The 13,003-nt window shown below is 40.4% G+C and overlaps 1 protein-coding gene across 7 annotated transcripts in view; it reads left to right on the top strand.

Moving 5' to 3' along the window:
- KHDRBS3 (KH RNA binding domain containing, signal transduction associated 3) overlaps positions 1-13,003 on the top strand; it is a 152,342-nt gene that overhangs the window by 115,113 nt on the left and 24,226 nt on the right. For all 7 annotated transcript variants that reach the window (XM_070382732.1, XM_070382728.1, XM_070382725.1 and 4 more), the window contains one exon: positions 6,275-6,357. In XM_070382732.1, the coding sequence (XP_070238833.1) occupies positions 6,275-6,357 (83 nt within the window). The remainder of the gene's footprint in view (positions 1-6,274; positions 6,358-13,003) is intronic.

Here is a 13,003-nt window from a genome sequence, read left to right as displayed (position 1 = left end):
ATTGACCTTTCCATCTGCCCTTCCTTCTGCTGGAAGTACCAGTAGCACCACCAGCAAAATCAAAAATCCACATAAGCGGCTTCTCACTTCTTTCGCATTTGTAGTCTTTTCTGTGAGGACTCCTGGCCCCTCTCCGAGATCTCCAGCATCCCCGCTCTCTCCCTGTGTCCCTGAGGACTGAGGTGTGTTATGTTCCCCTCTGGAATGGAAGCTGCCTGAGGACAGAGGTGCTTGTTTTATTCTGTTTGTTCAATACAGTCTCCCCAAGGGCTCAGAGCAGTAGGCATTCAACAGATGTCAGCCTCCCGGGGAAAATGGAAAAACCCACAAAAAAATCCTTAGCAGAGGTACATAATGTGGGCTTAATAAAATTGAGTTACCCCCTTTTCTCATCTTTGTGGGATATTTGGTTTAATTTTCTATTTACAGTTTTCTCTTTCCTTTGTGTAATTTCTGAGTTAACCTCTTTGTTATTTTCTGTATTATATTACATTGTATTCCTTGTCAAATCTAAATAAATCTAGCTCTATCTCAGTGAGAGACAAACAGAGGAGGGAAGACATTCTATGAATAATTGATGGAGACCTGTTTTTGAAAGCTGTGGCCAGATGTGGATAGAATTACAACTACTCTTGGTCAGCCACTCTTCTATCTAAAAATCACAGCAGTAGTTAATACTCGTGTTTGCAGAGTCAAGATGTAGACATCACAGTTTAGACAATATTTTAAGAATTTATCACATTCACCAAAAGAAAGCTACCTGGTTGGTAGCTCTGATGTTTCTCTGGCCTAATAGCTTGAGAGTGTTAACAGGAATTAGTCGTCAGTAAACTGGAACCAGGTTTATTGGACAAGAGCTGTGCCAGACAGCCTTCATGTATATTTCTTGGGTTAGTTTCTCCCCAACCCCTGGAAACAGCCAGGGGATGAATTAAGATTGCAAAATTGAGGTGGACATATGTATACCTGTGGCAGATTCATTTTGATATATGGCAAAACCAATACAATATTGTAAAGTTAAATAAAATAAAATTTAAAAAAATAAATAAAAAGTAAAAAAAAAACATAAATAAAAATAAAATAAAACTAAATTGGGATGAAAATTATGAAGTTAAAAAAAAAAAAAATTGAGGTGGAAGGAGGGCAGGTGATGGCCTAAAGCCACACAGCCAGATCAGAGGCAGAGCTGGGGTCAAAACACAGGTGTCAGACTCCAGAGACTGTGGTGAGGGGGTGTGCGAGTCTGGAAGTGTGTAATGTATTCCTCACAGCCATAGATCAACACGTGGGGGTACAGCTTGATTGTTGAATTAATGATGTCTTATTTAAATGATTATAGGGGACAGATTCTTATTTAGAGTTGTTAAAATTGTGATTTTTGTCCTTAATTAAAAAATAACTTGGCTATGTGATGTGTTCACGGTCATTGGTGATACTCAACAAGGATATTACTATTATTCAGAACTTCAGCAAAAATGAATTTTTCAAAAGACTATTCTTAGCTAATGTGTGTGTTTGATAAACTCAAAATAATCATAAGCCTAAATTTAAATCTTTTAACACTGTTTTATATGAAAACTGTGTACATTTTGAAATGACCAGGTTTCACCCTAATTATAGTGAAGTGGTGTATAGTTAGCATAATTGTCTCCTTTTGAAAGGACCCAGAACCTAAACATGATTTTTAAATCACTTTTGTAAATTCTCTGTTTAAAATGGTTTTTCCCATCTTAAATTTTATGCTTGATTTTACTTGTGACAGAAATAGAATTAAATAGGTCATGCTGTTTCCTTTATCCTAGAACATCTTTTCTCTTCAAAGTAAGATTTCTTGGTATCAGGTCGTATGTCTGTGGTTTTCAGGTTGGGAATGGCAGATGAAGGATCTTTACCTGTGTTAGAACATGTTTTGGCTACTGTGGCCCCCCTGACGCCTACCTAGTGTCCAGGTCGCCCTGTCAGCTCCATTTAGACGTCTTCCTTATCAAAGATGAAAGTGCAGGAGTGGATCTTGACAAGTCTCTTGAATGCTGCAAGAATGTTTATCAATATACTTTTATTTCTTGTCCATCTTTGTTCACTTAAAAAAAAAATTATTTACTCTCGGTTTTCTGGGTCTGTGTTGCTGCGCTTGGGCTTTCTCTAGTCGCGGCTAGTCGGGACTCCTCTCTGGTTGTGGCGTGTGGGCTTCTTGCAGTCGCTTCTCTCGTGTGGAACACAGGCTCCAGGGCCCATGGGCTCAGTAGTTACAGCTTTGAGCTCCTTCCTCATTTTAACCATTTGTTGATCCTTTGCTGGCTGACCACTCCACTGTTTCTCGGCCAATGATCTCATCTCTGTCTTGCAATAAAATAGCAGGTATCAACAAGAATCCACTCCACTCCCTCCCAGAAGCCACATTTATCCATGTTCACACTCATTTGTCTTCCTTTTGTCGGTTACAATCTGCTTCATGCTTTCCCTGTATTTTTCAAGTCCTGTCCATTGAACAAATAATGCTTGTAATGGAAGAGGCTACACAACCATGGACAAATCCAGCTGTGAAATCATCATGAAAGAAATCTTGTGAGAGTTGCATTTTTAATCTTTTTAAATCATCAATGTTAAATACGAAAGTCAATTATTCCATGACCTAAACAATTTGAAAATTCAAATAAACTAACACTGTATTAGGGCTTCCCTGGTGGGTCAGATAGTAAAGAATCAGCCTACAATGTGGAAGACCCAGGTTCAGTCCCTGGGTCAAGTAGGTCCCCTGATGAAGGGAATGGCAACCCACTCTAGTATTCTTGCCTGGAGAATCCCATGGATGGAGGAGCCTGGCAGGCTATAGTCCATGGGGTTGGAAAGAATCAGACATGACTGAGTGACTGACACACACAGAGCCTTGTATTAATACTATCTCAGAATAATTGAGCAAGGAATGAATGACATAACTAAGTTTAAAATAGTCTGTTACTTTACATTTCAGTTAAGAAAATTGTAGTCATTTACAGGAGTTTAAAGAATCTTGATTCTTTAAATAAGCATAGAATTCTGCGTGGTTGAAGCCATTTTCTTTTAGAGCTGCTAACGGATTACTGAAGCAGCAGTAAGCTCTACATTTTGCCAAACCACACACTCAAGGCAGTGACCTAGTTGCACGTCCAGCCCTCCAGATTGATTCCTCCTCCATGCCCACAGCATTTCCGGAGAGATTCCTGAGGTGCAAAATCTAAACCCACACCCTGTACCTTGGCCACACATGGTCTGTATATGGGCATCTCAGGCTCATTGCTCCCCACCTGCATTTGCAGCACAGCATGCCCCCCTGACCCTGGATGAGAAGGGGTCTTATGACTGTACCTCCATTGTTTTGCACCTGCTGTTCATTCTGCCTGATTTTTAATAAATCTTCCCAGCTGCTTTTGCTTTTCTCTGCTTTCATCACTCTGGGACACTTAATTCCCCTCTGCCTTTTGGGTTGTTCTGTGCTACCCCGATGCTTCCCTTTGCCACAACAGCTGGCGTGTTGCCTGATGGTTCTCTCTTTAGTCACCTGTCACCTCTGCCAGAGTCCTCACTAGACCAGGACACACTTTCCTCTCTGGTGTCCAGCAGGAGTGCCGGCCACAGGGAGGAGGTAGTGTTGTTGGGTTGTTTTGGGGTTTTGATTTTTTTTATGTAGTAGAAATTACTTTTTTTGTTGTTAAGAATGATAGTTGCTTTCTTAACTTCTGAATTTATTAATTCACCAGAATTGTAATATCTCATTTTGCTACTTAAAACTAAAATCATCTCAATTTTTGTTTTGTATTGTTGTTGGTTTGAATCTTATCTGATATGTTTCTCCTCCTTGCATTGGTCACTGCAAGAGCATAGCTATATTAGCAACTCACTTTCAGCTACTGCAGGAGACATTGTGGTTTTCCAGTATGTTCCCAGGATATTTTTGACTTTTATTCTTCCTCTGCCATTATTTAGTGAGTATTCCTTTTATATTTATCTGTTTTCAAAATTCTGAACACATACCTCTTCAATAAATACTCAATTTCTCCTTTGTGAATAAACATTAAAAAATCTCAGGTGATCATGTACAAATTGTATAAGCCTACTCCTACAAAGACAGTGTCATCCCTATGAATTAATATTTGTCTCACACAATTAAATGCATTACAATTTAACTTGCTATTTAGATAGTTTTGCTTTTCTAAATTAAATTGAGTTATGGTATTTAGATGCTTCTTCAAAGAGAATAACCACGGTCATCACTTTAAAATCTTGTCTAAAATCAGTGACAATAAAACACAGAAGCCCATCTGTCTCCAGATCTTTTCTCTTACCCCTTGACCACATTTCTCCACTCCAAGAGATCTGCGGTAATCATTAAATTGATTATCATTGATAATACTGATGTTCTAAAAATAGTTAGATTATATCCTGGCTCTTTTAAATGTTAACTAAATATCAGTAAATGCAAAGTCACTGTAATTGATTACCCCCAGAAACTTAGAAGTCAGTTGTTGAGCAGGATTCACACTTCCATGGATATAAATGTCATTGAGCAGCAGTTTGATCTTACAGAATGATCATTTCTTTGGACGTTTTTCACTTCCAAAATAGCTTTGAAATAACCATCGTGTACTTGTTATCACATCTGCACAGTGTCTCAGAATGTCCCTGTAGAACCAGGAGGACGGCTTTAGCTCTTGTTGCATTGTCTTTCTGTTGTTAAGCTATGACCGTTCTTCATCAGTTCAGTCTATTCTGATGCTCGACCATTATCAGATGTATGATTTGCAAATATTTTCTCCCACACTGTGGATTGTCTTTTTACTTTCTTCCTAATGTCGTTTAACAGAGAAGTTTTTAATTTTGATGGAGTCTGCATTTTTTGGTTATTTTGCTTTTGTTAGCCTGTCTAAGAAACTAATAACTAAGATGACAAAGACTGACTGCTCTTGAACCTCGCTAGTGAAATTTTCATTTGAGTTATACTTTGCACTTCAGGAATTTCTTTGGACTCATTTCTGTACTAATATTCTCTATTTTGGTGAGGCATTGTTCTCATACCCTTCTTTAGTTTTTTCCATGCAGTCTATCTTTTAGTTCCTTGAATTCATCTCAGATAACTGATCTATGTCTAGCAAGTGCACTGTCTCAGTTTCTGCAGGGACAGTTTCTATTGACTACTTTTTTCCTTGTTTACGGACCGTACTTTTGCATTTCTCTGTACATTGCATATTGTCGTTTGTTTAAAACTAGATGTTTAATAAATAATATTTCCATGTGGGAATCAAATTCTCCGCATTTTGGGCTGGGACTTTAGTTACTTTTCCAAACTTATATTGTGAAGTCGGTATTTATCCTGCATTGCCAGGGAAGTGTCTTCTCTGTTACCATGGTGCTCAGCTGATGACTGGACGGAGGTTTTATCAAATGGTTAGAAACTAAGTCCCTCATCTTTGCCAAGAGTCTGTGAGTACATGTTGGAATATCTCTTCCACACTCAGCCAGGCAGTTTACAACTAACTCTGGCTTAGCCTTGACTTTCCTTCTTACGCTGAACCTCAAGGTCAGCCAGAGGAGAGCGCTCAGGACCTTCTCAGGTCTGTCCTGGGCAGCTATATGACACGGTATCTAACTCCAGAACTATGGCAGAGCCTTGCAAAGCCCCAGTGGATCTCGCGTTCCTCTACTTTTCCTTGTAGCCTGGTGTTCGCACCAGTTTTCCTCCACACCTCAAGCGGCTGAGATCATAAACAGTTGCCCCTAGTTGTTTTCTCAGAGATCCTCAGGGAGAAGGCCTTGTGCCCTGGATGAGCTCCAAGTCCTCTGGGAATGGGGTTTGGAAGGCACTCCACCCTGCCTGCCCCCTCCAGTGGCCTCAGGCCTGCTGCTTTCCTGCCTGATTGATTTGGGCTCCTACAGAGCTGGGGTCAGGGATGGGAACAGAACAGGTTTAAAACATCAGAGCTCACCGTTCTTTCCAAGATGCAGCCAATTTTTAAAAATAAATGCTCCCTAGATCTCTGTAAGCCTGTGGTTAATTTCCAGAGTTCTAAAAATGTTCATTCTGACAGTTTTTGCCAGTTTCTCTTTGCTTTTTCAGAGGGAATTTTTGGAGGTTCTTACTCTGTCATTTTCACTGATACGAAAATTTTATATTTTTCTTTACATTATAATTAGATATAGAGTTCAATGGTAGCTGAATTAATAAAGATTCAGTGAAAGCAGAATGCTGCTTTCTTTCCAGAAACTTCTCTGAACTTTTTGTCCTTCTGTTGTATTTTAGGACTATGATGATGGATATGGCACTGCTTATGATGAACAGAGTTATGATTCCTATGATAACAGCTATAGCGCCCCAACCCAAAGGTAAGTGTCACTCTTTCTGAACAGACTCCATAGCAGACGCTTGTGCTGTCCACATTTTATACCCTCTGGGAACAGGATGACGATTGGCCAGTGAGGATGATCTGACTTGGCCTTTGTTTTGTTTTAAGCGGAGAAACTCTGTCTGTCCTACCAACTAGCATGTATTACACTCAAATTTACTGTAGTGCTAAAGCAATGCGTCTTGGAAAATACAATTCGAAACTTTTATTTTCTCTAAAAATTTAGCTTAAGCATTCAGTACATTCTAAGGAAGAACAGTGTGTGCCAGGTCTGTGGCTCTCGAGTCCAGAGGCTCCAGAGTATCTTAGAAGCGTGTGACTTTCCTGCTTCATCAGCACAGGGGATGGGAATGGCGGAAGTTTTGTTCAGTGTTCATAAATCGTTTCTGCTTCTTAGCAACAGTGCTCTTGTTTTCTAACAACTTCAGATTCCATTTGTGAAAAATGAGTTAGTTCTGATCCGTTTTCTGAAGAAGTGTTCACTTAGAAATGAGTGTTATCAGGGGGAACACAGCTTTAAAATCATGGCATAGTAGACTTTGATGCTCATTAGTATATGAAATCTGTGTGTTCTGTTCAGAATCTTTTCCTAAATCCTGAGAAGCCTCTTGCTTTATGCTTAAAACTCTAAGTGGAAGACAAAGATAGACATACACAAGCCAAAATGCTGGCTGTATCAAGCATAAATTTCAATAAATATGGACTCCATGGGTTTTTTGATGAAGCATAAATTCACTCCTGAAGTCATGTGGGGCAAGGCAAGCTTTAAGCAGATCGGCATTTGGGTCCTGAGGTGGGCAGAGATATACTTTCTTCTCATTTTGTTCATGCCAGGTTTTTCTCCAGTATAGTGTGTCACAAGTAAGTGGCCTTTAAGCTTTGACTCCCAGCTGGTCCTCTTTCCAGGAAGCCTCGTGCATGGTGTTTGTACCCGTGAAGGTCTGGGCACACCTGGAGTGACTCGCACACAGTAAACAGCAGACAAGACTCTTTCCCCTCAGTGTCCGGCAGTTTTATGTTCCCATTATATAGATGAAGAAAAGCGCAGAGCATAAGTTTAAGTAATTAGTCAAGAATCATACATGGAGTACAACCCTTTACTCACACGTCTCGTTTAATCTGAATGGCAGCACAGGAGTTAACATGTCTGTCATATGGATGATGAAACCGAGGTTCAGAGAAGTAAATAGCTAATGCAGAGTGTGAAGCAGACTTGGAGAGCTTGAAGTCTGCCCGTATTAAACTGTGATAACATAGTAATATGATTGATCACAGGCGTTCATTCCTGTGGTCATTTATTCAGCCAGTATGTATTAAATGTCCACTACATATTTTAAATGTAGGCACTGTGCTCAATGTTGGATTACAAAGATTATTGAGACAGAGACCCTCTCCTTGGAAAGTTCACAGGCTAGAATTAAATATAAATATTTAAAAGGAATGTAAAATGGTAACCACATGAGAGTTTGAGAGAAAATAGTGCTAAGACAATGCTGGAGTCTGATTGGGAACACAGGGGGCATTTCACTGAGAAAGTGAAGGGCTAGTAGGAGTCATGAAGGTACAGACACCAGAGGACATTGCCCAAAGCCAGGCACAGAGCGTGTTGTCTGGGCTCCATGGTGTGATGCACAGGAGAGAAGAGGTGGGAGAGGGGTGACCGTGTCCTCCCAGGTTTGGGGTGCAGGCTCCAGACCATCAGCAGCACTAGGGAGCCGCCCACGAGGTGCCGGCTAGGGAGTGGTGTGTTCACACTTGGGTTTGGAGAATTAACCAAAAGGCCGTGTAGAGGCCAGGTTAGCAGATGGTGAGCTTGGAGGCAGAGACCAGTTAGATGGCACCTTATATATTATAAGCCCTTTAAACATCAAGGAACACTCACTTAAAAGGAACATCTTACCGATAGCCCAGCCACCTTCTTGGTCATGATCTTTTCAGCGCTACAACTCATCTTACTTGAAGGACTGCAGAGAACTGTGTGAGAATTGCACGTTCTGGAAAATGCAGAAATCGCTGTTGGTCAGGTACTCTGAATATTCATTTAATCCTCATAACCTATGAAATAGGCATCAGTCCTTTTAAAGAAAGAAGACTGGTTTATAAAAATTAGGTAAACTTGCCTAAGATCATGCATCTTACAAGCTAAGGGGCTTGACTTTGCACCTCGGTCTGTCTGTCTTCCTCTTTAGCAATTACTGTAAATCATGATGAAGCAGCTACATTACGGAATAGGATGAAGAAGTGTTTCCAGGAGCTGTGTTAGTTTGCTAGAGTTACCATAACAAAATGCCACAGACTGTTTTAAACAACAGATCCTTATTTTCTCAGGGCCACAGAGGCTGGAAGTCTGAGCTCAGGGTGTTGGCAGATCTGGCCTCTTCTGAGGCTCCCTCCTTGACTTGCGGCTGGCACTGCTGTGCTGGTCCTCACACGATGTCTTCTCTGTGGGCACATGCCCCTGCTGCCTCCTTGTACCCAGATTTCCTCTCTACAGTGACACCAGTCAGATTGACTGAGGGCCCATGGAAGGCCTCCTTCGACTTCATCACCTCTTTAAAGGTCCTGTGTCTAAACACACATTATAGGTACTGGGATGGGGCTTCGATTTATGATTCTGGGTGGACAGGTCAGTTCATAATATGCACATATTGTAACATTGGCTTAAGTACAACACTGTATGTCTCAGAATTAGAAATCTAGTCTGAGCCAGTTAGAGCAAATTTTGAAATCATCCCCCAAATCAAGTAGTGGGTACTGACCTGTAAATCGCCATCATTCTCACTGTCGGTACTGAACGTTGGCCGTGTGCTTGGTGTACTCTGTGGGCTTCACAGAGACTCTCTCTGCTCAGTGTGCCCTGAAATATTGCAGAATTCAAGTCTAAGCATGTCATTCCCTGCATGCAGGTTCAGAGAGGTTAACTCACCTGTCTTAACTCACAGGGCTGAGCAGTGGTAGATCCACATTGGCCCCATGCATTCTGTTTTGTACTCTGCGCCATCATCTTTCAACTTGCTTTTTGTCATGGTTTTGATTTCAGTTGCTTAAACTGATTCATGTTCATATTTCCCGTCACTCAGTCATAGGTCCACCAGGCTCCTCTGTCCATGGGATTATCCCAGCAAGAATACTGGAGTGGGGTGCAATTTCCTCCTCCAGGGGATCTTCCTGACCCAGGGATCGAAGATTGAACCCAGGTCTGCTGTGTCTCCCACATTGGCAGGAGGATTCTTCATTTTCATCAGACCTAAGAATTTCATTTATCTTCATGCTAATGTTGCAGGCTAAAACTAGATATCTACACTTCATGTGCTGTAATCATTTTATCACACTTTTGTTGCAGGAAAAAAGTTTCTCTCAGGAGGTTTACAAATTAGGAATTTTCTCTTATCAATTTTCAAATACCTTGTATAAAAATTAGAGTACAAATAAGAGTCCCTACAGAGTTCTAAAAAATTCAGCATGGTTCAGCTGTGTTTCCCATCAGTGTTTGTAATGGCCTCGTACTGCAGTGTAAAACAAGCGTTGTTTACCTGACTTCACACGCTTAATGAGCAACAAGCTGTCACCTATCTGTGAAGAGAAATATGAACTGTTCTTTACAATATTGGAATTATTCTAATATACATCAGCACAAAAATAGTTACTGAGTCATTCCTATGGGCGCACAGCTCTGGAGTAGCTGTGAGGAGTAAAGGAGCAGATGATAAATGGCCTCAGAGCTCAACCTGCACCTGCCCTGGCATGACCAGAGCCTTCTCAACTAAGTGGGATTAGTTTTCATTTGATGTCTTATTTATGATTCTAACAACAGTCACAATTTTACAGCATGATGACTGTAGTTAATATAGTATTGAGTTTGGGGAATTTGCTAAGAGAGTAAATTTCAGGTGCTCTCATCACACAGACCAAAATGTAACTACGTTAGGAGATCTGTTAGTTATCTTGACTGTATTCAAATTTCAGAATATTTTAGTCTGTGTTTCTGAATATTTGTAAATTCTCTAAGAAATATTTGATTCCTCTAATTATCAATTATTAAAAAAGTAGAACAAAAAGGGTTTCCAAAAAGTGCTAATAACCCCCTGAGCCTAAGTGGATGACTGCGTAGTAACAGTTTTATTTTCTGGCAGGTTTAATGTTGACATACTAATTTTCAAGTACTTATTTCATTTCATCCTCCACAATCTCTGTGATTTTCCTTAAAATGCTTAGAAATACTGAAAGAAGAAATTAGAAATAAGAGCTGCTAGTTTGGGAGAATCTATTAAGTCTAGCACTCAGCTGTCTATGTCCTTTAAATGCATTACCTCCAGTTTTCACAATGGCCCTACCTGCTGAGTTTTTCCACGTATAGAAGTTGAAGATGTGATGTTTAGCAACTTTCCCAAGAATGCACTCCTGAAGAGTACTTAAGCTTAGGTTTTTGTCTATCTCTGAAAACCATTATCCAGCTAAGAAAAAATTTTAGAATACAAAATTATTGACTTGTTTTTATGACAAAACAACACCTAAGCGCTTTTATCCAAATAGGCAGAGTAATGGAGGCTGTCAGGAAGCTCCACGTACTCTAGCTGTGTTTTCAGACGCCAGTAGCAAGAAGAGCAATGAGCCAGAAGTTAATGCTGCTGTCTGCCCTGCTCTCTAGTTTGCCATTGCTTCTCTTGCTTCTCTTGGCAGCTTTAGCATTATATGTGCAATAATGTCGTCTCAGGAGCTGACTTGAGAGGTGTGAATATAATTTGCGATTTTCACCTTGGAAATGATGACCTATTGTTCAACTTAGGATGTAGCATTTCAACATCAGTAAAATCACTGTCTATTGGAAGATAGCGCTGTGTTGTTTCAGGGTTGGTTGTTTTGGACTTTTAAAAACAGTAATGGTTTGGCCTGGATTAACCACACCTTGCAGAATTTTTGTGAAATATGCTTTCACCTAGCCCAGGGTTTTAACTGCTTGCTGCACGAGCGCTGAAAGAATCTCTTTAGCACACAAACTAAGCAGTGTAGCGATTGACAACAAACTTCTCACACAGTAATGTGTGGACATTGACCAAGTGACAGACACACCAGCCCAGTTTATACAGTAAAGCTGTAAATATATTCTCAGTCAAGGACCCTACGGTAAGAAAAAGGAGCGAAGGTTATAGTGAAAATGAAGCTACAACCTAAAAGGGAAAAGGAACAGTCTAAGGGCAAAGTTTTAACATGTACTAGTATCGCTGTTAATTATGTGCGTTGACCTCTAATGCAGTATTGGTTGTCTCAGGGTGAATGTGTTTGTGAACCCACGCATGTATCCCCTCTGATCTTAATTTTAACTTTAAAAGTTAGATATTCTCACCCCCTTTTCTTGAGAAAATTGAGACACAAGGAGAGGTTTAGTAAGTGGCTCGAGTCACTTGCTTAGTGACAATGCTGATCTCAGTCCATTTTCTTTCTGTCATAGTGTTTCTCAAAGAAGCACACTTACCACTGGTGTTTCACAGCATGCTTTCAGGTGGCACATGGGCAGACGCTTTTAGCTTTAATGATTAGATTTTAGTTATTGGCAAAGTAGAATTGCTATATCAACCACATGATTTTATGAATAGTATTGCTAAAAATTATAGTAAACTTACTTAAGTTAAAATAAAACCTATAATACAGAGAATAATATTAAGTCACTCACAGGATGAGTGGCAGACGTAGATGGCAGACATCCTGAAAGTGGTCCATGAAGGGCTGATGCTGGGCAGATACTGCCCATAGCACTTTTTTTTTTTCAAGATTCGTTAACACATTTTCAAGGAGTACTTATCAAGTATTAGCTAGTACATTAAATGCTCTCATGTCTATCATTTTATTTAATTCCCAAGAACATCTGTAAGATTGTTAGTTTTACAAAGGACACTAATGTTCTTAGAACTTGAGCTTGACCAAAGTCACAAAACTATGAATAGCAGTCAGGCCTCATATCCAGTTCTCTTTAAGATCAAGCCCACATTCTTTTGCTTAACCTGAAAGCAACTAAGGAAAAAAAAAGTCCCTACGTATGTAGAAAATGCCAGAACTGTGAAGTGGCCGCGTGGAGTCCTCGCACGTGAGCTCCACGGCAGCGTGGAAGCAGCAGCAGGGCACAGGCGCGCCAATGGCAGTAAGTCAAGTGCCGCCGTCAGTGCAGTCTTTCACGTTCTCGAGAACACGTGAGATTTATCACCGAGGGCTGTGGGATAATGGTGGTGTGTGAAAACAGAGTCCACCGGGGAGATGTACTACATCATTTGGATTTAGCACTGCCATCTGCTTAATAGCATCGAGAAGACGACAGCGGTGCTTATGATCAACCACTCAGAGCAGTGACAGATGCTGCTGGGCGGGAACGTGCCCGGGAAGAAGTTTCCTCACCACAATGCAGATTCTAAACAGCGGGCTTGTTGGTTATCATGCCACCAGCTTTACATCTTCACTACCGGATTTTAAGGTCTGTAGATAAAGATCTACTTGGTGAATCTTCTATATTTTCTTTCCCCATGTTTCATATGTTCTTAAAATGGGTTTTATTAGTTTTAGAATAATTTTTCTAACAAATTCTGTCCTCTTTTTAATGAAAGAAGATGATAACCCTTTTTGTATTTCTTGACTCT

The sequence above is a fragment of the Bos mutus genome, chromosome 14, assembly GCF_027580195.1.
Source record: "Bos mutus isolate GX-2022 chromosome 14, NWIPB_WYAK_1.1, whole genome shotgun sequence".
Classification (NCBI taxonomy): Eukaryota; Metazoa; Chordata; class Mammalia; order Artiodactyla; family Bovidae; genus Bos; species Bos mutus.
The sequence above is the reverse complement of the archived record's forward strand: the minus strand, read 5'-3'. Positions and strand labels throughout refer to the sequence as shown.